Below are 24,761 nucleotides of genomic sequence, written 5' to 3' on the forward strand. Positions count from 1 at the left end.
TATTGAGTTGTAACAATTCTTTTTATATTCTAGCTGCAAATCCCTTATCAGATATGATTTGCAAATATTTTTTCCCCATTCTCTGATTGTCTTTTCACTTTCTTTTTTGTTTGTGGTTTGTTTTTGTTTTTGTTTTTTGAGAGAAGGTCTTACTCTGTCCCTCAGGCTAGAGTGTAGTGGCGGGATCTTGGCTCACTGCAACCTCTGCCTCCAGGGTTCAAGCGATTCTCGTGCCTCAGCCTCCAGAGTAGCTGGGACTACAGGCGCGCCCGGCTGCTTTTTTGTATTTTTACTAAAGACAGGGTTTCACCGTTTTGGCCAGGCTGGTCTTGAACTCCTGACCTCAGGTGATCTGCCGGCCTCGGCCTCCCAAAGTGCTGGGAAGATGGAATGAGAGAAATCCCTCAAAACATGTCATTGTTACTACTTTTCTATCTAGAATGTGTGAAATTTCTAAAATTTCACTAACAAAGTATCTGGAAGGACCTAATATTAAAATGTTCACAGTAGCTATTAGTTTTAATTCGTTTTCTTTTTTATACCTTAGCCACTCTACCACTCATGCCACAGGTATTTATTAAGCATCTACTGTGTGCCACCCAGGCCCTGTGTCAAGAGTTAGGAATAACTAAAGGAGATACTAATTTTAAAACTACACAAATAATTGCAATCGTCATACGTGCCTGTTTTTACAAAGCAGAAATCAGGAAAAACAAAGTATTTCCGATAAAAAATATTTTAAGGTTATGGATAGAGATATATACAAACAAGCGATGGGCTTGGATCACTAATGATTTTGGAAAGGACAGGAATACAGGAACTAAGCGAGAAGCAGGCGAGAATGGCGAGGCGGGAGAGGACGGAAGTTGGTCACTCCCTCGAATTGCCCCCTCGCTGCCGGATGCTAGGCCAGCCTTGAGCAGGAGAACCGGACACTGTGTACTCAGCAGGGGGAGCCAAGACTTAGCGCTAACCATTGCACCTGGGGCTGGGAGCCAGCGCCGGAGCCAGGAGGCCCGCTAGGCGGCCGCAGGCGCTGTGATGGCCACCTGGGGGCGGCCACGTGAGCGCCACGCCGTGCTCCCGCCAGGCCAGCCCCGCCCCTGCCCGCCCGCTTCTGCTCAACCTAGACCAGCCCCAGCTTCAGCCTCAGCTCCCTTCCTTCCTGGATCGAGCGCCCGCACTCCCGGCCCTGCAGCCACCCGAGTCCCGCTCGCTGTCGCCTGCACGCGAGTCCCCCCTGGCACGCGCTCCCACATCCCGGGATCGTCCCAACGGCCCCTGCGCCCTTCCTGGGATCACTCCGACTGCCCCGCGCGCCCTGGGATCGGTCCATCTGCCCCGCGTGGCCCCAGCTGCTTGCCCGGAGCGCCAGCTAGCGCTCCCCGCTCTCCGCTCCCCGGCACTCTCGGGGGGCCCGCCCGCCCTGCACCCTGGAGCTCCGGGCCGCGAGCCTCTGCCAACTCCTCTGGACCCTCGCGGCCGTGGGCAGCGGCTGCCGCGCCTGTCTGCCCGAGGGAGGTAGGTGTGGACCGCGGCCGGCAAGGCTGTGGGGGGCTGGGAGCCCGCGCTGCAGGCCTGTGCGCCCGGGTGCAGCTGGCGTCTGGAGCGTGCTGGGTCTGGGCTTGGGAATGGGGCCGGAGAAGGCATGGAAGGAGAGTGTGGGGGCGCTTCTCCTCTGGTTGTTAAACTCTCTGGGGCTCAGTGCTTGCTTTGGAGAAATGGGGAAGTTGTGCGGATTAAAGGCGATGTGGATATGGAAAGCAATTGGCAAGCAATGGGCGGTGATCTGGCTGCAAGTGACAGAGAGTTTGGGGGCCTCCGCCCTCGGGGCCCCTAGAGTGTGGGCGCATCGCTGCCTTCCTGTGCCCTGCAGGGCTCAGAGCCGCATCCCCCACCTTTTCCCTGAACTAGAGGCCTGCGTCAGCCCGAATTCCCGGAACCTCCAGGACTGTGTAGACGCGCCCTTGCTGCATTGTTGGCTGCGGGAGTTTGTTGGCAGGCGCTGCTGACATGTGTGCCAAGGGGCTGGGCATTAATAAGCCGGTGGCCGCGCGGGGGTGGGGGCCTCCCGGGTAAGCCCCGGCCTAGATCCTTTTGCGCGCGCCTGGGGGATTTCGGGGAACCAGCCCAGCTGCGCCCTGAGTGTGACAACAGATGGGCCGCATGGGGAAGTGAGATCTGCCCAGGGGGACGGTCCCAGGGAGCCCGACCTCTGGGACCTCGGTGGTGGGTGCTTCTTCAGCCAGGAAAGCAGGAAACACTAGGGCTGGAGTCCTGGGTTGGAATTCTAGCTCATTTATGCTCTCTGGCCCTCGGTTTTCTCATCGGTAGAATGGGTACAGTATTAGTATCTACCACTTAGTATCCTTGGAAAGAGTAGATGAGTATGTATATGTCAGGTGCTTGGAACAGTGCCTGGCACACAGTGTCATGGTCTATGGCCCCGGGAGACATCTGATGGCCAAGAGCCCTATGGTTGAGGGCCCTGGACAGGCTGTGAAGTCACAGCGAATTGAGTCACGTAGTCTATCCTAATGTTTTTAGCGAGGAGGAAACCGAGGATCAGAGTGATCCCCAGGCCCACAGAAGCTCCCTAAGAGGAGGCCAGTCACATAAACAGATTCTAAAAAGCGAGATGGAGTAAATGGGAATACAGAGCAAGCAGGTGGGAGCTGAGAATGCCCACTGTGTGTGTAAAGGGGAGAGGGTTATGGGGGAAGGCTTCCTGTAGCAGGTGCTGTTTAAGCTGAGCTGGGGAAGAGGCAGGTGGAAGGAGGTAGAGTTCAGAGATGGCGTATGCAGGTGTCTTCCTTCTGTGTGGCCTCCACAGCACCCGATGTTCATTCCTTTGTTCAGCTATTAATTCAACAACTACAGTAAAACCTCTCAACGACATGAATTTCAGTGTAACATGGCTGGGATTGGCGTCCGCCCTCCTCTCAGCCCCCATTCTCAAAGAAGGGGGTGGGGTCCGAAGTTCTTACCCTCTGCAGGGAATGGGGAGGCCAGAAGACAGAACTGAAGTGGTCACAGTTTACACATAATCATCGGTGTACATTCTAAGAGCTACCGGTGTTTTGGGCCAGGGGCGTGGTGGCTCAGGCCTTTAATCTCAGTACTTTGGGAGACTGAGGAAGGTGGATCACTTGAGGTCAGGAGTTTGAGACCAGCCTGGCCAACATGGGGAGCCCCCATCTCTACTAAAAATACAAAAATTAGCTGGGCATGTTGGCATGAGCCTGTAATCCCAGCTACTCGGGAGGCTGAGGCAGGAGAATCGAGAATCGTTTGAACCCAGGAGGCATAGTTTGCAGGGAGCTGAGATTGCACCACTGCACTCTAGACTGGGCAACAAAGCGAGACTCTGTCTCAAAAAATAAAAAAGATCCACCAATTTGTTTTTCTTGTGCTTTTTGTAACTGTACAGTACTTTTTGGCTGATTAAGGATATATCACTGGCTGGGTGTGGTAGCTCACACCTGTAATCCCAGCCACTTTGGGGGGGCTGAGGCGGGAGGATTGCTTGAGCCCAGGAGTTCAAGACCAGCCTGGCTGACAGGGTGAAACCCGGTCTCTATTTAAAAAAAAAAAAAATCTCTGATTTGCTTTTAAAACATTTTACTGTATTATGTGGCAGAGAAAGCTATGGGTCACCAGTACCCATGTTCTCGTCCTCCTGGGGTGCTCCCTGGATGAATTTTCCTAGGCTTCCTTACCATTCGGTAGGGCCACACAGCTGAGTTTTGGCTGATGAAATGTGAGTGTGTCCATTTCAAGCCTCGACCCTAAAGACCTCTCATTCTTTATTTGTTGGACAAGTCAAGGCGACTTTGAAGGCCTAGAGGAGGGCAGAGCCACAAGCCAGAGGGAGTGTTTGTTGTTTTTGAGATGGAGTCTTCCTCTGTTGCCCAGGCTGGAGTGCAGTAGTGTGATCTCAGCTCACTGCAACCTCTGCCTCCCAGATTCAAGTGATTTTCCTGCCTCAGCCTCTTGAGTATGAGCTGGGACTACAGGCGCATGCCACCGTGCCCAGCTAATTTTTGTATTTTTAGTAGAGATGGGATTTCACTGTGTTGGCCAGGCTGGTCTCAAACTCCTGACCTCAAGTGATCCACCCGCCTCCCAAAGTGCTAGGATTACAGGCGTGAGCCACCATGCCCACCCAGGAAGGATGTCTTTAGGGTTGTTATCTTGCTGTGGGGAGAGTCCCCAAAGCAGTCTTGTCCAGTTTTTGGCAGGGTTGGCATCTGGTTGCGGGACTCTGGGAGCTGTGTGAAGAAAGCCAAGAGTGAACAGCAGAAGCTTGGACTTGTTCAAGCTCGTTCTCCGGGATTCACTATTTCTGGTCCAGTTCTTACACCTGAAGCAGAACAACTGAATGATCAGGGCTATAGACAAAGTAATAGCGTCAGGTTGAACTAATTTAAAAGAATCAGTGTTTTTTGTTGAGGGAGATTGGTTCTGTTGACCTGAAAGCTGCAGGTTCTTACCCTGATGAACTGAGAAGGCTCCTAGAAGGTGGTTAGAGCGATGACCTTGTCTCCACCTGGGATGAAAACGGCTTGGGCCTTAAAGTGTTGCTGGATCAAATTCTTGCAGCCAAGGCTGATGAGCACAAGCAAGGAGGCTTCTTTTTTGTTGTTGTTTTGAGACAGGATCTTGCTCTGTCACCCAGGCTGCGGTGCAGTGGCACAGTCACAGCTCACTGCAGCCTGGAACTCCTCGGCTCAAGTGATCCTCCTGCCTCAGCCTCCCAAGTAGCTGGGACTACAGACATGAGCTACCACCATGCCTGGCTAACTTTTAATTTTAATGTAGAGATGGGGTCTCACTCTGTTGCCCAGGCTGGGCTTGAACTCTGGGCTCAAGCAATTCTTCTGTCTGGGCCTTCCAAAGTGTTAGGATCACAGGCATGAGCCGTGCCCAACCATAAGAAGGCTTCAGACAAAGGAAGGAGTGAGTCACTAACACGCTGATGATAAAGCAGAAAATAACAGTGCCCCCCACAACCCCCAAAGTCCCAGGGCTGTGGGACTCCTAGAGAAGCGTCTCAAATGGCTCCAGAGTCAGAAGGTGGATGGCGTTCTGTTCTCCAGCTGTGAAGCTTTCGAGCTCTAGCAAGGACTAGCAAGCCAGAGGAAGCACCCGGAAGTAGGTGGCTAAACTGCGGAAAATTGCCCTAGGCCAGCGTTTCTCTAACTTCAGTGCACATCAGCATCCCCAGCAGGACTTGCTTACACTTTGATTGCTGGACCCATCCCCAGAGTTTAATTTAGTAGGTCTGTAGTGAGGCTTGAGAATTTGCATTACCAGCAAGTTGCCAGGTGAGGCTGCTGCAGTGGCTGCTGCGGCAGCTGGTCCCATACTTTTAGAAGCGCTGGTTAAGGAAGTGATGACTGCATTGAAAGCTCTGGATTCAGCCCGCACCAGCTTCAAACCCAACTCTAGTCATGTGATTTGGGACAAGTCACATAACCTCTCTGTTCCTTAGTTTTCTCATCTGTAGAATGAAGCTAAGAGCGACTAACTCCTGAGGTTCAGGGGAGGCTTCATGAAGGAGGTGATATCTAAGCTGAGACCTGAGGGATGAGCAGTCAAGTTGGCCAGGGGATGAGTAGGGAGGACAGGCTGGGGTGTGTACCAGACAGAGGGCATAGCATGTTCACAGCCCGAGGAGGAAGGAGTGCATGCCTTCTAGGGAGCTGGGAGGAGTTATGTAGCAAGTGCTTTGTAAGTGATACTGACATGCTACCAATCTGTTCTGGGCAGGATCACAGTGGAGAGGAAGCCAACCAGGGTATGGAAAATGGGCTGCTGGATGGGCTCAGAAATGGTACAAGTTATTTGTGCTCTTCTTTCATTGGCCAGAATGCAGTCACATGACCTTACCTAGCTGCAAGGGATGCTGGGAAATGTAGTCCGTGGCCAGGCAGGGGAGAAAGGATTCCTGGAGGAAAGCCAGCTCTGTGTGCCACCTGTGGTTTTCAGGCCCCCTCTCTCACTTCTTCTCCACCTTGCTCACTTTGCTCCGCTCTGTTGAGTAAATGAATTTTACAGATGAAGAAGCTGAGGTTCAGAAGGTTAAGTAATTTCCCCAGCATTCCTCAGCTGATTGTGGCAGGGCCAGGACTTGAATTCATCCCAAAGGCCTTGTTTGGCTAGATCTGGTTTTGGTGCTTATCAAGTCCTCCATGAGCCAGTCTTTCCCACTACGACCTCAGCCATGTCATTGGACTAAGTAACTCCTATGTAGTTACAACACAGTAGGTTGTTTTGTTTGTTTTTGTTTGTTTGTTTTTTCGGAGGTGTGGGGGTGGGGGGATAGAGTCTTGCCCTGCTGCCCAGGCTGGAGTGCAGTGGCACAATCTTGGCTCACTGCAACCTCTGTCTCCTTGGTTCAAGTGATTCTCGTGCTTCAGCCTCTCAAGTAGCTGGGACTGTACAGGTCGTGTGCCACCACACCTGGCTAATTTTTGTATTTTTGGTAGAGATGGGGTTTCTCCATGTTGCCCAGGCTGGTCTCGAACTCCTGGCCTCAAGTGATCTGCCTGCCTCGGCCTCCCAAAGTGCTGGGATTACAGGGGTCAACCACCGTGCCCAGCCACAACCCAAAAGTCCTTCTGTTTCTCCATTATATCAGCAGGAAACTGCCAGCTTTTCTTCACTTACTCGTTCATTCATGCAGCATGCACTTGTGCATTTATGGTGTGTGCCAGGCATTGTGCTTTGGGCTGGGAGCTGCAGAGGAACAAGACACACGGCCCCTTTTGTTCAAGACACTCACATGGTCTGGCAACCAAGAGGGCTGGGCACACAGTTCATGTGAGAAGTGAGACGTGCTGTATCCCTGGGCTGACCCACCAGGAGTACAGATTGTACCGTGGACATGCAGAGAGTGCCCAGCAAGTGATTAAACATTACAGTTCAAGCTCCCTTGTGCATTTTGCTAATCAAAGCTATAATTACGATATTTTGTGTTTCATATTCCAAAATGGATTTTTCCGATTCCTGAAACAATAAAATAGCCCTTGCGCGATGACAGTTTTATATGCAGAAAACACAGTGTACTGCAATGATATTTTTATGAGCCTTTAGCAGAGCAAATGATGACGTATCTCTGGCTTCTGCAGCAGGTTGCTGTTTACATCGGTAAGTTGATTTCTCTGTCTCTTTCTTTTTTTTTTTTGAGACAGAGTCTTGCTGTGTCACCTAGGCTGGAGTGCAGTGGCACGATCTTGGCTCACTGCAACCTCCGCCTCCCAGGTTCAAGCAATTCTTCTGCCTTGGCCTCCTAAAGTAGCTGGGATTACAGGTACACACCACCACACCCAGCTGGTTTTTGTATTTTTAGTAGAGATGGGGTTTTCACCATGTTGGTCAGGTCTCAAACTCCTGACCTCGTGATCCGCCTGCCTCAGCCTCCCAAAGTGCTGGGATTACAGTCGTGAGCCACTGCACCTGGCCTTCTCTGTCTCTTTATGGTATGTGGGGAGATTTGTTTTTAAAAGGAAAAGGGGAAGAGAGGGTTGGGGAGGGCTCCTTAAAATTACACCAGAGGCTGGACACAGTGGCTCACACCTGTAATTCCAACACTTTGGGAGGCTGTGGCTGGAGGATCACTTGAGTCCAGGAGTGGCAAGGCACCATCTCTACAAAAAATTTTTTAAAATAAGCCAGGCATAGTGGCACAGGCCTGTAGTCCCAGCTACTCAGGAGGCTGAGGCGGGAGGATCCCTTAAGCCCAGGAGTTCAAGGATGCAGTGAGCTGTGATTATGCCACTGCACTCCAGCCTGGATGAGAGATCAAGACACCCACCCAGTCTCTTAAAAAAGAAAGAAAGAGGCCAGGCACAGTGGCTCACGCCTGTAATCCCAGCACTTTGGGAGGCGGAGATGGGTGGATCACCTGAGGTCAGGAGTTCAAGATCAGCCTGGGTGACATGGTGAAACCCTGTCTCTACTAAAAATACAAAAATGAGCCAGGCATGGTGGCACACACCTGTAATCCCAGCTACTCAGGAGGCTGAGGTACAAGAATCACTTGAACCTGGGAGATGGAGGTTGCAGTGAGCCAAGATTTAGTTGCTGCACTCCAGCCTGGGTGATAGAGTGAGACTCCATCTCAAAAAACAAAAGAAAGAAATTCCACCAGATTCATTCTAGAGCTGGGTTTCTCAGCCTCGGCACTGACATTGGGCCAGATCTTCTTCACTGTAGGGGACTGTTCTGTTTATTTTAGGATGTTTAGCAGCATCCCTGGCCTCTATCCACTAGATGCTAGTTGCACCCCTAGAGTTTCAACAACTAAAAATGTCTCTAGACATTGCCAAATGTCCCTTGAGGGAGCAAAATTGCCCAAGGTTGAGAGCCGCTCTTCAGGACTTTGTTAGTTTCCAATTGCTGCTGTAACAAATTGCTGCAATTACTTAGTGGCTTTAAAACAACAAATTTATTATCTTATAGTTCCTGGGGATCAGAAGTTCCAAAATCTAGGTGTCAGCATGGCTGTGTTCCTTCTGGAGGCCCCAGGAGAAAATCGGTTTCTTTGCCTTCTCCAGATTCTAGGGGCTGTCCTCATTCCTTGGGCTCCTGGCCCCTCCCTTCCATCTTTGAAGGCAGCAGTGTGGCAACTTCACACCTTTCTGTCTTTGGTCACATCTCTTCCTCTAACTCTGACCCTTCTACCTCCTTTTTATAAGGATCCTTGTGATTACACTGGGCTCACAGGATAATCCACGACTGTCTCCCATCTTAAGATCCTTAATCACATTTGCAAAGTCCCTTTTGCCATATAAGGTAACATATTCACAGGTTCCAGGGATTAGGATGTAGCCATCTTAGGGGAGTCATGTTTCTGCCTGCCGCAGACAGTCTGGCCTCAGATTATAATGAAATTTGCTTGTGGAGGGCTTGTAGGGAGCGAAGTGATTTAGGGAGTCGGGGACTGGAGGATTATTGGGACATAACAGCAGCTAGTACTTTTGAGAGTCAAGTCTACCCCAGACACCATGTGCCTAATCTCATTGTATCCTCAGAACAACCCCTGCAGGGGTACTGTTAGCTGACCCCTGTTTACAGAGGAGGGAACTATCCAAGGAAGGCTTTCTGGAGGCCAGGTGCAGTAGCTCATGCATGTAATCAACTTTGGGAGGTCGAGGCAGGAGGATCGCTTGAGGCCAGGAGTTCAGAGGCAAGAGGATCACTTGAGCTTGGGAGACTGAGGCTGCAGTGAGCCATGATTGCACCATTGCACTCCAGCCTGGGTGACAGAGTGAGACCCTGTCTCAAAAAAAAAAAAAAAAAAAAGAAAAGAGACCAGCCTGGGCAATGTAGGGAGATGCCCATCTCTATAAAAATAAAATAACATAATTAGCCAGATGTGGGTGGTATGCACCTGTAGTCCCAGGTACAATGGAGGCTGAGGTGGGAGGATCACTTGAGCCCAGGAGTTGGAGGCTGCAGTGAGCTATGATTGCACCACTGCACTCCAGCCTGGCCAACAGAGCCAGACTCTCTCAACAACAACAACAACAACAAACCCAAAAGAAACAAACAAGGAAGGCTTTCTGGAGGAGGTCAACATTTGAGCTGCATCTTGAAGAGATTAAAGGGTTTTGCTAGTGAGTGGGAAAGGGATTCCAGGCAGAGGTGTTACTGGTGGAGGGTGTCCAGGTTGTTGGCATTTTGAACAAAGAATTGGACAAAACACACGAACAAAACAAGGAAAGAAAGCAATGAAAGCAAATATTTACAGAAAACAAAAGTACACTCCACAGGGTGGGAGTGGGCTCGAGCAGATTGCTTACAGAATTGCCTGGGGTTTAAAAACCCTCTAGAGGTTTCCCATTGGTTACTTGATGTACACCCTATGTAAATGAAGTAATGGCCTGGGATCAGTCTGATAGGTTGTGGAAAGCGACCAATCAGAGGCTGAAGTGAAGTTACAAATGAAGACTCCTATACAAACGAGGACTTGGCCAGCACCAGCCTGATTGGTTGTGGGAAGGGACCAATCAGAGGTAACTTCAGTTTTTCATCTGCCACGCAGGTAAGTTGGGGGTTGCAAAGGGAGTAGCCTCTGGTCCTTTTGTTACTTGGGCTTGGAAAGTAGGGGTTTTCCTTTTGATTTAGTTCTAGGAAGTCAGCCTGAATCAGCCTTAGGTTCCCTGCCTCCAGACCCTATTCGCCTGCCTCAGAGGCACCTGCAGATAGATACAAGGGCAAGGAGGTGAGGAGAGTTTGGTGGTGCATGGAGATTGATTCTTGGACTTGGAAATTTGGGAAGCTGAGATGGCAGGGAGGAAGGGACGGATGGGCTGGACTCTGTAAATTGGTCCTTTCATTCTGATGTACTATTTCTCTCAATAGTTTAAATAAATGTTTATGAGCACCCATTATATGCTAGGGGTGCAGACATTAAGACACTGATGTGAACTCTTAGCTTGATGCTTGACTTAATCACTCCTAATGCTGCACCCCAGTAAATAAACACTGAGCAGCCAGGCACAGTGGCTCACACCTATAATCCCATCTCTTTGGGAGGCTGAGGCGGGTGGATCACTTGAGGTCAGGAGTTCAAGACTAGCCTGACCAACATGGTGAAACCCCGTCTCTACTAAAAATACAAAAATTAGCCAGGCATGGTGGCGGGTGCCTGTAATCCCAGCTACTCGGGAGGCCGAGGCAGGAGAATCACTTGAACCTGGGAGGCGGAGGTTGCAGTAAGCCGAGATCACGCCACTGCACTCCAGCCTGGGTAACAGAGCGAGACTCCATCTCAAAACAAAAGAAACACTAAACAGAAGGGTATTTGAGTTCATGTTGAGCACCTGTGCACTGAAGGCAATACAAGGTATGGGGAGAGGGATGGAGACAGCAGTGCAGACCTTAGGATATCATAGCCCACCTGACAAGTCTATTGTCTAGGACAGGGTCCCAGCTCCTAATGGTGGGGCCCAGGATTCAAACCCTGGCCATGCGGCTGTAGAGCACAAGCTGTTAGCCACTGTATTGGGCTTTGGTTTTTGTTTCTTGTCTGAAGGAAACTCGGGACTCCAGCTAGGGTTTAAAATATCTTCAGAACAAGCCAGGTGCAGCCCTCAACAGCCTAGCGCTGTGTAGTTCTGCTCCCTTAAGGTTGCCTTTTCAGAGGTAGACTGTCACTTCTGGACCTAGCAGCTCTTGTCATTGTCAAAGGAGAGTCCAGTGTAGCACCTGGTGTGCAATCAGTCTTTCACATGCATTATTTGTCTTTCTTATTTCCATAGAAATTACGCCTTTTTGAGGTTGATAAGCTTTTGAGGTTGATAAGCAGATAAGTAGCTCTTCTGCTTTCTTATCACTCATTCACAGCACAAAAGCCACACTGTCCCTTCTCTGAATTCGTGTTAAACTGTGAGAAACTCAGCTTCTTCTAGTTGGTGGAATAAGACAGTGTCCTTGGCATGGTATGTAAAGGAACCAGATGGCTGGGCACTGTGACTCATGCCTGTAATCTCAACATTTTGGGAGGTTGACGCGGGAGGATCACTTGAGACCAGGGGCTTGAGACTAGCCTAGGCAACACAGCAAGACGCCGTCTGTAATAAATAAATAAAGGAACCAGAAGAAGACCTACCAGTGTAGGGATAGGGAGGGGAAGGGAAGTAGTAAGGGGAAGTAGAGCTAAAGTCTCATTTATCATACCTGGAAATCAGAAGATAGGATGAAAATAGATAAATTAAGAAATAATCAGGGCCGGGTGCAGTGGCTCATGCCTGTAATCCCAGCCCTTTGGGAGGCTGAGATGGGTGGATCCCTTGAGTCCAGGAGTTTGAGACCAGCTGGGCACATGGTGAAATCCCATCTCAACAAAAATATACAAAAATTAGCTGGGTATGGTGACGTGTGCCTGTGGTCCCAGCTACTCCGGCGGCTTATGTGGGAGGATCACTTGAGCCTAGGAAACAGAGGTTGCGGTGAGCCAAGATTGCACCACTGGACTCCAGCCTGGGTGACAGAGCAAGACCCTGTCTCAAAAAAAAAAAAAAAAAAGAATCGGGAAGCGTATTATTTAGTGATATATATATAGATAGATAGAGAAAGAGAGAGAGATGCTAAGGATAACACTGAGAATAGTTGGAAGTAGTTGCCTCTAGGGGTGGGAAGTAGGGCTGCCCGTGCAAAGTTGCAAAGGTTGTTCATTAGAGTTGAGCAGTACCCCACCTATATGATCATATACAGTGGCCCTAGTAAGAAAAAGATGTTTAAAGCATTTTTAAAATTATATATAAATAATATACAATGGCCCAAACCCTGGCTGGGTTTGGACAGAGTCTCACTCTGTCGCCCAGGCTGGAGTACAGTGGCACGATCTTGGCTCACTGCAAACTCTGCTTCCCAGGTTCAAACAATTCTCCCACCTCAGCTTCCCGAGTAGCTGGGATTACTGGGATTACCGGCTCGTGCCACCATGCCCCGCTAATTTTTGTATTTTTAGTAGAGACGGGGTTTCACCATGTTGGCCAGGCTGGTCTCGAACTCCCGACCTCAGGTGATCCGCCTGCCTTGGCCTTCCAAAGTGTTGAGATTACAGGCGTGAGCCACCGTGCCTGGCTGGTTTGGGGCTTTTCATATTGCATGTGACAGAAAACCTATCTGTAACTAGCTAAATAGCCCTTTCCCCTACTGCCCCCCAAAAGGCGGGGTTTATTGTATCATCTGATTCAGAAATCTACACTGGGCTTGGTAGTTTGGTTTCGGGAACATCTGGATTCCAGGTCTCAAATGACATCATCGCTATTCATTTTTCTCTTTCTCTGGTTCTGCCCTCCACCACGTATCAGCTTTGTTCTGTGTTGGCCTCAGCCCCATTCTCAAGTTCACATTCAGCATGAAAAGGCTGATCACCTCTTCCAGTCACTCAAGCAAAAAGCCCCAGGTTTGCTGCAATGGGCTAGAATAGTTTGACTGTAATCACATGACCACCTCTAAGCCAATCTCTGTGGCCAGGCACCCCAGTGGTTGGTTTAGGCCTGGATCTTGTGACACACTCCTGAACACATGACTCGAGGGTGGGGCAGAGGCAGATCCTCACACAGAAGCTGGTGCGTGATTCCAGGTGGCTGATCAATCACCTGTGTCCACTGTGGTTGTAGTCAAGGGCGTGTGGGTTGTGCTGTGCTGGGCGTACACTAGTGTGTGCATTGGCCAGCTCGGGGTGCCACGTTATTGGCTTTGGGATGCTGGTTCCCAGGAGTGGCGGTGGGAAGATTCCACCTGCTTTCTATGGTAGGAAGGCAGGTCCTGGGGTGAGGGTGAGCCCCGAGGGGGACCAGTGGCCACTGTGGCTTGACCCGCAGGCCTTGACCTGAGCATTGCAGGCATAGTTTCCTGCCCCTGTAACTGCCAGATCGAGACCCAGTGAGACAGTGGTTTCCGTCGCCAGAGACTGAAATAGTGTACTCCCTGAGGACCCCTGAAGAAGCTTGGCTTTGCTACGAGCCAGACGTCCAGGTCACAAGTCTGGCTGGGACCCAAGGCTCAGTCCCTTTATAATAGCTGTTGAGTTCACGGAGTGAGTACAATTATGCATCCCCACTGAGGCTCAAGAGGTGAAGTCACATAGCCAGTTAGTGGCAGAGATGGGGCTTGAACCTGGGTCTTCCTGACTCACTCAGCTACCTTTCCATAGAAATAGGGACTGGAGGCCGGGCGCAGTGGCTCATGCCTTTAATCCCCAGCACGTTGGAAGGCCAAAGAGGGTGGATCACTTGAGGGCAGGAGTTCAAACAAAAAAATTAAAAAAAAAAAAAAAGAGAAAAAAGAAAAGAAATAGGGACTGGGAGGAGAAGATGTGGATGCCTGAGTGAGGTAGAGAAAGCTTTCAAGAAAATCCTGATGTCTTTCAGCTGGAGTCCTATTCTTATCACAGGAGTAGATCCTTTCTTTGGGCCAAGGGAACCCCAGGATAGATAGAGACCCCTAGGAGGCTGGGCATCTTGCCTGGTGTTAGAACAGGCCTCCTGGAACTGACTTAAAGGCTAAGGAAGGTTCCTTGCTTGTTTGGGGAAATCCAACATCCTCCAGGTACCCAGTCTTCATGTGCAAATGTAAGAGTATCTGCCAAGTTAGGACTATGGATTGAGGCCACAGTTTTCCCAGGTTGACCCTGCCCAGGCACCCATTTGTCATAAAGGTTGTGACCTTTAGGCCAGGTGCAGTGGCTCACGCCTGTCATCCCAACACTTCAGGAGGCCAAGGTGGGAGGATTGCTTAAGGCCAGGAGTTCGAGACTAGCCTGGGCAACATAGTGAAATTGTGTCTCTACAAAAATAAAAAATTAGGTGGGCATAGTGACATACACCTGTAGTCCCAGCTACTCAGGAGGCTGAGGTAGGAGAATCACTTGAGCCCAGAGATCAAGGCTGCAATGAGCTCTGATTGCACAATTTTACTCCAGCCTGGGCAGCAGAACAAGACCCTTTCTCAAAAAATAAAACTTTACAAAAAAGAGGATGTGACTTTTTATGATATGGGAGAGAAGGAGCTACTGTTACCAAATAAAATTAGCAAGTAGAAAGGAAAAAAGAAAATTACAGTAGATTATACAAGTTTAGCTATCAGAGTATGAAGTTTCTGAATCCAGGATTGTTATGCTGTCCCATGGTATAAGAGACCCAGGTTCTGTTTGTCTCATAGCTCTTCCAGCCTCAGCACAGGGCCATCCGCCTCATGGTCTAGGGTAGCTGCTTGAGCTCCGGCAATCACATATGCATTTCAGCCAGCAGGTTGGAAGGAGAGCCAAGGGGCACGCTCCCTTTAAGAACCCTTCCCTATGGTTGCACACAGTCCTTCTTATATCCCATTGGCTAAAACTTGTTCACATGTTTACATCTATCTGCAAAGGAGTCTGGGAAATGTATCCTGAGTGGCCACGTGACATGCTTAGCCAAAACCCGGTGGTTCTCTTATCAAGGAAGAAAGAGTGAACAGCTATTGGGGGATAGTTTGCCACAGCTGCCTTAAGAGCAAATTTATGACAACTCAAAAGCCATAAAACAGATGACACTCACTTAGCTCTGGAATGCATATCAAGTGCCTGCTGTGTACAAGGCGCTGTGCCAGGCAGGGTCACAGCTGCTTGTCTTCATTTCCCAGGGCCGAGGAGAACGTCAGGTCTGTGGTGGGACATGGCCGAGGGCCGAGCTCCCCACACTGTAAGATGAGGGAGTCGGCTCCGTGAATTAATTGGGTAAGGAGCCAGATTTGCTCGCTAGCAGCCCAGATCCTGAATCTGAGCGTGCTTTTTTTTTTTGTTTTTTGCTTATTTGAGATGAGGTCTTGCTCTGTTGCCCAGGCAGTGGCACAATCTCAATTCACTGCAGCCTCTGCCTCCCCAGATTCAAGTGATCCTCCCACTTCAGCCTCCTGAGTAGCTGGGACTACAGGCACACGCCACCACGCCCGGCTAATTTTTGTATTTTTTCGTAGAGACAGGATTTCGCCATGTTGCCCAGGCTGGCCTCGAACTCCTGAGCTCAAGCGATCTGCCCACCTTGGCCTCCCAAAGTGCTGGGATTACGGGCATGAGCCATCACGCCTGGCCCTGGATCTGAGCTTTTAACCACCGAACTACACTGTCTGGAGGTCTGCAGCTTGGAGCTGTGGTTCTGGCCCTCCTCCTGGCACTGTCCTGGCCCCCAGTGACCGCTGACTAGGCTGGGCCTGCTGGCAGCTCCTGGCACCACACCGTGTTGGTCAGCAGGGATTCTGGCCAAGGGCTGACCAGGGCAGAGTAGGCGCTGGGGCTGGGAGCGGCTGACAGTGAGGAGAGGCCAGTCCAGGGCTCAGGGAAGATTCTGGTGACAAGCAGGATCAGGTGGCTCTGGCATTGGATCCAGGCCTGTGACTGTGTCTTGCCCAGAGGATAAGAAACCAACTCAGTAGTTCACGTTGATTTTCAAACTGTGAGTATAGAAATCAATGTGTGGGTGGTGTGTTAAGGAAAAAGATTAAACAGAAAGAAAAAACAGAGGACTTAAGGAGAATAGAAAATAGCAAGAGTGGGCCAAGCACAGTGGCTCACATCAGTAATCCTAGTGCTTTGGGAGGCCAAGGTGGGAGGATCGCTTGAGGCTGGAAGTTCAAGACCAGCCTGGCCAACATAGTGAGACTCTGTCTGTACAAAAATAAAAAACTTTAGCCGGGCATGGTGGCATGGACTGCTCTGGAGGCTGAGGCGGGAGGATCACCTGAACCCAGCTGTTGGAGGCTACAGTGAGCTGTGATCACACCACTGCACTCCAGCCAGGGCAACCTGTCTCTAAAAATAACATTTAAAAAAAAAATAGCAAGAGTGCATTATACAAAGTAAGGCTAAGCACAATTTCTTGAAATTTTACTTTCCATTTTATAAGCATGTACTGGGTTAGGATATAAATATATTTCCTGCCTCGGTAGCCAGAGTACCAAAGCCTTGGCTCTAGAAGACTGTGCACCTGATGGACAGCACTGTCAAAAAAATTGGAATTATTGGTTTGATGTAAAAAAATTTTTAAACTAATTTACTTACTATTTTGTGTCTAAAGCAATCCAGCTTTGTAAAAAAGTTAAAGCAGTATAGAAACGTACAAAGTTTTAAAAAGCTGGCCAGGCTCAGTGGCTCTTATCTGTAATTCTAGCACTTTGGGAGGCCAAGATGGGCAGATCACTTGAGGTCAGGAGTTCAAAGCCACCGTGGCCAACATGGTGAAACCCCGCCTCTACTAAAAATACAAAAATTAGCCGGGTGTGGTAGTGGGCTCCTGTAATCCCAGCTACTCGGGAGGCTGAGGCAGGAGAATCGCTTGAACCTGGGAGGCAGAGCTTGCAGTGAGCCAAGATTGTGCCACCCCACTCCAGCCTGGGCAACAGAGCAAGACTCTATCTCAAAAAAATTAAAAAATTAAACATAAAAAGTTTCCTCCAGCTCTACAGCTGCTTATTTCAAGTGCTATACAGTTCCTGTGGATTTTTCAGGGAAGTTTTCATGCATGTACACAGGTCCTTTTTCTTTTCTTTTCTTTTTTTGGAGACAGGGTCTTGCTGTATTGCCCAGGCTGGAGTGTTGTGGTGCAATTTCAGCTCACTGCAGCCTCTGGGCTCACTTGAACCTCCTGGGCTCAAGTGATCTTCCCACCTCAACCACCTGAGTAGCTGGGACTACAGGCACACACCATCACACCCAGCTAATTTTTTGTATTTTTTTTGTAAAGTCAGGGTCTCATTATGTTGCCCAGGCTGGTCTTAAACTTCTGGGCTCAAGCGATCCTCCCACCTCGGCCTCCCAAAGTGCTGGGATTACAGACATGAACCACCACATCCGACTTTCTTTTCTTTAAAACTTTGGCTTTCTTGAGATATAATTCACATACCTTACAATCTGCTCATTTAAAATGTACGATTCTGGCTGGGCGCAGTGGCTCATGCCTGTAATCCCAGCACTTTGGGAGGCTGAGGTGGGCAGATCACAAGTTCAGGAGTTCGAGAACAGCCTGGCCAACATGGTGAAACCCCGTCCCTAAAAAAAAAAAAAAAAAAAAAAAAAAAATACAAAAATTAGCTGGGCACAGTGGTGCGTGTCTGTAGTCCCAGCTATTCGGGAGGCTGAGGCAGGAGAATCACTTGAACCTGGGGGGCGGAGGTTACAGTGAGCCGAGATTGTGCCACTGCACTCCAGCCTCGGTGACAGGGTGAGACTCCATCTCAGATAGATAGATAGATAGTACAATTCAATGGTATATTCATAGTCATATAGCCACAGTCAATTTTAGAACCTTTTCATCAACTCAAAAGAAACCCCATACCCATTAGCAATCATTCCCCATTTCCCCCAACCATTCCCACCACCACACCCTACCTCCATCCTCAGGCAACCATTAATCTATTTTCTATTGCTGTAGCTTTATCTTCTCTGGAAGTTTCATATACAGAGAATTAGTCAATGCATATAGTCTTTTGTCACTGCCTTTCACCTCCCCTAGTGGTTGTAAGTTTCATCCATATTGGAGTGTATGTCAGCACCTAGGAGTGGAATTGCTGGATCTTACGGTAACTCAGTGTTTAACTTTTTGAGATGTTGTTTTTTTCTGTTTTTTTTGGTTTTGTTTTGTTTTGTTTTGTTTTTAGACAAGGTCTCACTCTGTCACCCAGGCTGGAGTGCAATGGCACAGTCTCAGCTCACTGCAACCTCTGCCTCCCAGGCTCAGGCAATTCTCTCACCTCAGCCTCCCAAGTAGTTGGGATTATAGGCATGCACCACCACGCCTGGCTACCTTTTATATTTTTAGTAGAGACAGGGTTTCGCCATGTTGGCCAGGCTGGTACCAGAGTGTTTTCTAATTTCTTAATTTTGGGGTATGGCGTAAGGAAGGGGATCAACTTCATTTTTTTGCATGTGGATATTCATTTATCCCAACACCATTTGTTGAAAAGATTCTTCCTTCCCTGTTGAATCATCTTGGCTTGTTGAAAATCAAGTGACTGTAAAACTGAGAGTGAATTATCTTGGCACCCTTGTTGAAAATCAGGTGGCTGTAAATGTGACAGTTCTATCCTACAATCTTCCTGAACTCTTTCTTGATTATTTTTGTGTGTTTGTGGGTATGGGACCGTCCCCTTTCTAACAGTCATGGAGTATTTCATGGTGTAGAGAGAAATACTGTAATCTGTATAATGAGCTTCTATTTGGACATTTGGGGTTGTTGGGTTTTGTTTTGTTGCTGTTACTGATTGTGCTACAGAAAGTGCTTTTAGGCCAGGCGTGGTGGCTCACATCTGTAATCCCAGCACTTTGGGAGGCCGAGGCAGGCGGATCACCTGAGGTCAGGAGTCCAAGACTAGCCTGGCCAACATGGTGAAACCCCGTCTCTACTAAAAATACAAAAATTAGCCACACGTGGTAGTGGATGCCTGTAATCCCAGCTACTCAGGAGACTGAGGCAGGAGAATTGCTTGAACTCGGGAGGCGGAAGTTGCAGTGAGCCGAGATCATGCCACTGCACTCCACAGAGCGAGACTCTGTCTCAAAGAAAAACAAACAAACAAAAAATGCTTTTAGGGCCACTCCTTCATTCTGGGAAAGTGCATTGAGTGCCTTCTCTGTGCCAGACATTTTTGGAGGTATTGGGCATACAGACAATAACAAAGTAAACGGGGTGATTTCAGTTTGAGAAAAGCACAATGAAGAAATGAAGCATGCCTGTAATCCCAGCATTTTGGGAGGCCAAGGCAGGAGGATCACTTGAGCCCAGGAGATTGAGACCAGTCTGGGCAACATAGGGAGACCCTGTTTTTACAAAAAACAAACAAAATTGGCCAGGCTTGGTGGCATACACCTGTGATCCTAGCTACTTGGGAGGTTTGAGTGGGAGGATTGCTTGGGCCCGCGAGGTCAAGCAGTGACCTAGGTGAGCTAGGATTGCACCACTGTACTCCAGCCTGGATGACAGAGCAAGATTCTGTCTCAAAAAAAAAAAAAAAAGAAAAGAAAAAAGTCCGGATGTGGTGGCTCACGCCTGTAATCCCAGCACTTTGGGAGGCCCAGGCAGGAGGATCACCTGGGGTCAGAAGTTCAAGACCAGCTTAGCCAACATGGTGAAATGCCATCTCTACTAAAAATGCAAAAATTAGCTAGTTGTGGTGGTGGGCACCTGGAATCCCAGCTACGCGGGAGGCTGAGGCAGCAGAATCGCTTGAACCTGGGAGGTGGAGGTTGCAGTGAGCCAAGATTGCACCATTGCACTCCAGCCTGGGTGACAAGAGTGAAACTCTGTCTCAGAAGAAAAAAAAAAAAGAACAAAGAAAGAAATGGAACAGGGTGATATGCAAGGGAGTGATTGGATATGCATGTTGGGTTAAGGGTTCTTTGATTTGGGGATTCACAGAAGATTTCACTGAAGAGGCATCCTGTGAGCTGTGAGCTCAATGATGAGAAAGAACCCACTGTTAGAAAGGTTGTTCCAGGCACAAGGAACAGCAGGTACAAAGGCTCGGAGGTCGGAATGAACTTAATGTGTTCACAGAACAGAAAGAAACCCAGTGTACCTGGAGAGCAGCCAGGGCCGGAGGAGAAGTGGGCAGCACGCTAGATGAACGCCGCTCTTGCAGCCTTACCAAGGCATTTGGATGTTATTATGAATGTGAAAGGAAGCTGCCGGGGGTGGGCGTTAAGCAGAGGAGTGCCTCGATCTAATTGATGTGCTAAAAAGAGCACTCTGCTTAAGAAGCCATTTCTTTCCCAGCCTGGTTCCAACATTTGCAAACACTGAGTTCTTAAAAGTGGAATGACGACTGGGTCAGCGGGTTTCGAATTTAAAATGTGCCTGGGTGCTGCCAACTGCCTCCCCAAAAGATAGCTCTAGGTTTTACCCCAAGGGTGCCAGCTCCTGCGATAGCCTGCAGCATTTGGGGTGAGGGTCGGGCGAATTCGCAGCCCTGGGCCCCAGCACCCACTCTCTGGCCCTTGCTTTCCTTGTAGGACCTTCGCCTCTGCATTTGTCCAGTAACTCTGGCTGTGCCGGATACTGCTTGGGTAAAACGGGCACCCCAGGAACATGGCAGACGAAGATCTCATCTTCCGCCTGGAAGGCGTTGATGGCGGCCAGTCCCCCCGAGCTGGCCGTGATGGTGATTCTGATGGGGACAGCGACGATGAGGAAGGTTACTTCATCTGCCCCATCACGGATGACCCAGGCTCAAACCAGAATGTCAATTCCAAGGTTAATAAGTACTACAGCAACCTAACAAAAAGTGAGCGGTATAGCTCCAGCGGGTCCCCGGCAAACTCCTTCCACTTCAAGGTGAGTGAGCCACTTATGCCACCTTCCCCACCCGGCTTACCTGCTGTAAGGGATGGAGGGTTGGAGTCGCTGGTTGGGGACTTCTTCGTATTTCCAAACCCTGGACAGTGCTCTAAACTCTGAGCTGAGGATATACTTGCTAAGCAGGGAGGGTATTATTGATTTAAAATAAATTTCATTACCTTGGAACTGGGTGTTTTTCAAATAGTAGCCCAGGACACACTACGGAGTTGTGAAAACCTTTTGCTGAGTTTTGTCCAATGTTTTGTTTTGTTTGTTTATTTATTTTAGTTTTCTTTAGAGACAGAGTTCTGCTCTGTCACCCAGGCTGGAGTGCAGAGGTGCTGTTCTTTTTTTTTTTTTTTTTTTTTTTTTTTAAAGAAATGGAACAGAACAGAATAAAATAGCAACTACTGGGGAACATTGCAAACTGTAAAGATCTTATTTCTTTGTAAAAACGTTTATTTATTTATGGCAATAGAAAATCCCCAAACTAAGGACCTTATTTCTCTTTCTCTCTTTTTCTTTCTTTTCCTTCTTCTTCTTTTTTTTTTTTTTTTAAATAAACGTGGTCTCGCTTTGTTGCCCAGGCTGGAGTGCAATGGCACAATCATGGCTTACTGCAGCCTTGAATTCCTAGGCTCAAGCAAGCCTCCCACCTCAGCCTCCTGAGTAGCTAAGATTATAGGCTTGTACCACTATACCCGGCTCATTAAAAAAATTTTTTTTGTAGAAATGGGGTTTCTCAGGCTGGTCTTGAACTACCACGCCCAGCCACTTGTTGTTAATTTTTTGAAAGAATTTATTTAACAACATAATTTTAGGTCAGGCGTGGTGTCTCACACCTGTGATGCCAGCACTTTGAGAGGACAAAAGGGAGGATCACTTGAGCCTAGGAGACCAGCCTGGGCAACATAGTGAGACCCTGTCTCTCAAAAAATAAAATAGGCTGGGTGCGGTGGCTTACACCTGTAATCCTAGCAGTTGGGGAGGCCAAGGCAAGTGGATCACCTGAGGTAGGAGTTCTAGAGCAGCCTGGCCAACATGGTGAAACTCCATCTCTACTAAAATACAAAAAATTAGCCGGGTGTGGTGGCGCACACTTGTAATCCCAGCTACTTGGGAGGCTGAGGCAGGAGAATCACTTGAACCTGGGAGGTGGAAGTTGCAGTGAACTGAGATTGCACCACTGCACTCCAGCCTGGACAGCAAGAGTGAAACTCCTTCTCAAAAAATTAAAATAAAATAAATACATTTATTATTCATTTTATTTTTTTGTATTCCGCTCTGCTGCCCAGGCTGGAATACAGTGGTCGGATCTCGGCTCACTGAAACGTCCACCTCCTGGGTTCAAGTGATTCTTGTGCCTCAGCCTCCTGAGTAGCTGATATAACAGGCATGTGCCACCACACCCAGCAAAAGTTTTGTATTTTCAGTAGAAACAGTTGCACTGTGTTGGCCAGGCTGGTCTCAAACTCCTGGCCTCAAGTGATCCACCTCCTCAGGTTCCCAAAGTGCTGGGATTACAGGCATGAGCCACTGCACCCAGCCTAAAATAAATTTAAAAACATAATTTTATTGAAAACCGTTTGGTAGGTGCCAGCATGGGTACTTGATTACATGAAATTTGCATTTATTTATTACATATTATATATCTGTCACCAGGCTATGCATTGAGTACAGACAGGCAAACAGCAATTGTTTACAGACTTAACAATCTCCCCATTTATCAGCAGAGACATTCAAGTGGAGAAACAAATATAATAACTATTAGTTACTTTGATAGAAACTTGTTTTAGGGACACTGAAAAAAATGATCTCATTTAACATTTATAGCTATCTTGGCTGGGCACAGTGGCTCAGCCTGTAATCCCAGCGCTTTGGGAGGCCAAGATGGTAGGATCGCTTTAGGCCAAGAGTTTGAGACCAGCCTGGTCAACATAGGAACACCCCATCTTTATTAAAGAAAAAAAAAAAAGAAAAAACGCTTACAGCCATCCTATGTAGTTACAGCTATGAAGGATAGACCAAATTCTTTTTTTTTTTTTTTTTTTTTTTTTGAGATGGAGTCTCACTTTGTCGCCCAGGCTGGAGTGCAGTGGCACAATCTCGGCTCACTGCAACCTCCACCTCCCAGGTTCAAGCAAGACTAAATTCTTATGAATCATTACTTTTGAAACAATACCTAGTATTGTGTGTCACACATTATAGGTGCTTAATAAGTGTTATTTCCCTCTCTGTTGCCACATTCCAGGAGTGTGGCCCTAATAATTTGTCACTGATTATGAGGATTAATATTTTTTTAAAAACCTTTCCACAAATTAATTACCTTTTCCCAAATTTGTTTACTGATTAAAAGCTCATACTGTGGGCCGGGCGCGATGGCTCACGCCCGTAATCCCAGCACTTTGGGAGGCTGAGGTGGACAGATCACAAGGTCAGGATTTCGAGACCAGCCTGGCCAACATAGTGAAACCCATCTCTACTAAAAATACAAAAATTAGCCGGGCATGGTGTTACAATAAAACTCCAGCCAAGGAAAAGACAAAGAGACCTTTGGAAACCAAAGAGAACTTTATTTAATTCAGGTACCCGGGCCGACAGCAGGCTCACGCCTAAAATGGCTGCCGACTGGGACACAGAAAGCAGGCTTGCTTATATGTCGTTTGAGGCGAGAAAACAAGGCAGGATACAGGTTTCAGACAAAGACAGTAAATTATTTAACACGTGACAATTCTGAGAAAACATATAATTTAGTTATCTTGACCAGTCAACTTTGAAGCTGGACAGCTCGAGCTGGGGTAAGGGAAAACAGGAATTACAGCAATACGCGGGGGTCTGGAGGCAGGCAGTAAGCTTGGAAGATTGAGATAAGCTCATAGCTGCAACTTGTTAGCAATGCTGGGAGGGGCTGCTTAAATTTCTTAGCCTACGTATAACTTCTAAATAACCTATACTTAATGTTAACTATTACTTATGTTTATTATTTTTAACTTTATTATTACTTATTTTATTTTCCTTCCACAATGGTGGTGCATGCCTGTAGTCCCAGCTTCTCAGGAGGCTGAGGCAGAAGAATCCCTTGAACCCAGGAGGCAGAGGTTGTGGTGAGCCGAGATCGCACCACTGCACTCCAGCCTGGGCAACAGAGGAGACTCCATCTCAAAAAAACAAAAACAAAAACAAAAACCTCATACTGTGGAAGGTTTCCATCTCAAGTGTCTTCTACATTTGTCCAATTTTGTGTTGAATATTTTGAAAGCAACCCCGCATATGCGTGTATGTGGGTACAGAGACATATGTGCAATGTGATTCTTCATGTTGGTTATCGTAAAAAAACAAACAAAAAAACACTTTTTCGAGTTGGACATCCTTCTCTGGACTGAGGAAAAGTGTACTTATTTTGGTAGGGATTTGTGTTCATACCATAGCAAAGCTGGTATAAAGAAGACGGGGAGAAGCCGGGCGCGGTGGCTCACGCCTGTAATCCCAGCACGGGCAGGCAGATCACCTGAGGTCAGGAGTTTGAGACCAGCCTGGCCAACATGGCGAAACCCCGTCTCTACAAAAACACAAAAATTAGCCGGGCGTGTTGGTGCCACCTGTGGTCCCAGCTACTCGGGAGGCTGAAGCATGAGAATCACTTGAACCCGGGAGGCGGAGGTTGCAGTGAGCCAAGATCGTGCCACTGCACTCCAGCCTGGGTGACAGAGCGAGACTCCATCTCAAAAAAAGAAGGGGGGGAAAGGCGAACATTATTGGACTTTTTATAATAACTGGTGGGGGTAAAAAATCAAAAGTGCAATACCATTACCCTTACTTAATCAAATCCTCACAAACAGTTAAGTATCAGTACTGTAAACAAAATGCCTATTACCACTTGGGGATTTGAAATTAAAAATAATCTTCCATAACTTCTGAATTAATCTGTTTTTAGAA

General features: G+C 48.2%; 1 protein-coding gene across 3 annotated transcripts in view; it reads left to right on the forward strand.

Annotated features, from left to right (window-relative positions):
* Positions 1–1,105: 1,105 nt before the first annotated feature.
* EEF2K (eukaryotic elongation factor 2 kinase) overlaps positions 1,106–24,761 on the forward strand; it is an 82,521-nt gene continuing 58,865 nt past the window's right edge. Inside the window, exons 1-2 of one of the 3 annotated variants that reach the window (XM_001161085.7) lie at positions 1,106–1,521; positions 20,501–20,822. In XM_001161085.7, coding sequence (XP_001161085.4) covers positions 20,577–20,822 — 246 coding nt within the window. In that variant the 5' untranslated portion in view covers positions 1,106–1,521; positions 20,501–20,576. Of the gene's footprint in view, positions 1,522–15,933; positions 15,951–20,500; positions 20,823–24,761 lie in introns of those variants that run through there. The other 2 variants (XM_009430480.5, XM_016928670.4) reach the window with 2 other exon arrangements.

This window comes from Pan troglodytes, chromosome 18 (assembly GCF_028858775.2).
Source record: "Pan troglodytes isolate AG18354 chromosome 18, NHGRI_mPanTro3-v2.0_pri, whole genome shotgun sequence".
Lineage (NCBI taxonomy): Eukaryota > Metazoa > Chordata > Mammalia > Primates > Hominidae > Pan > Pan troglodytes.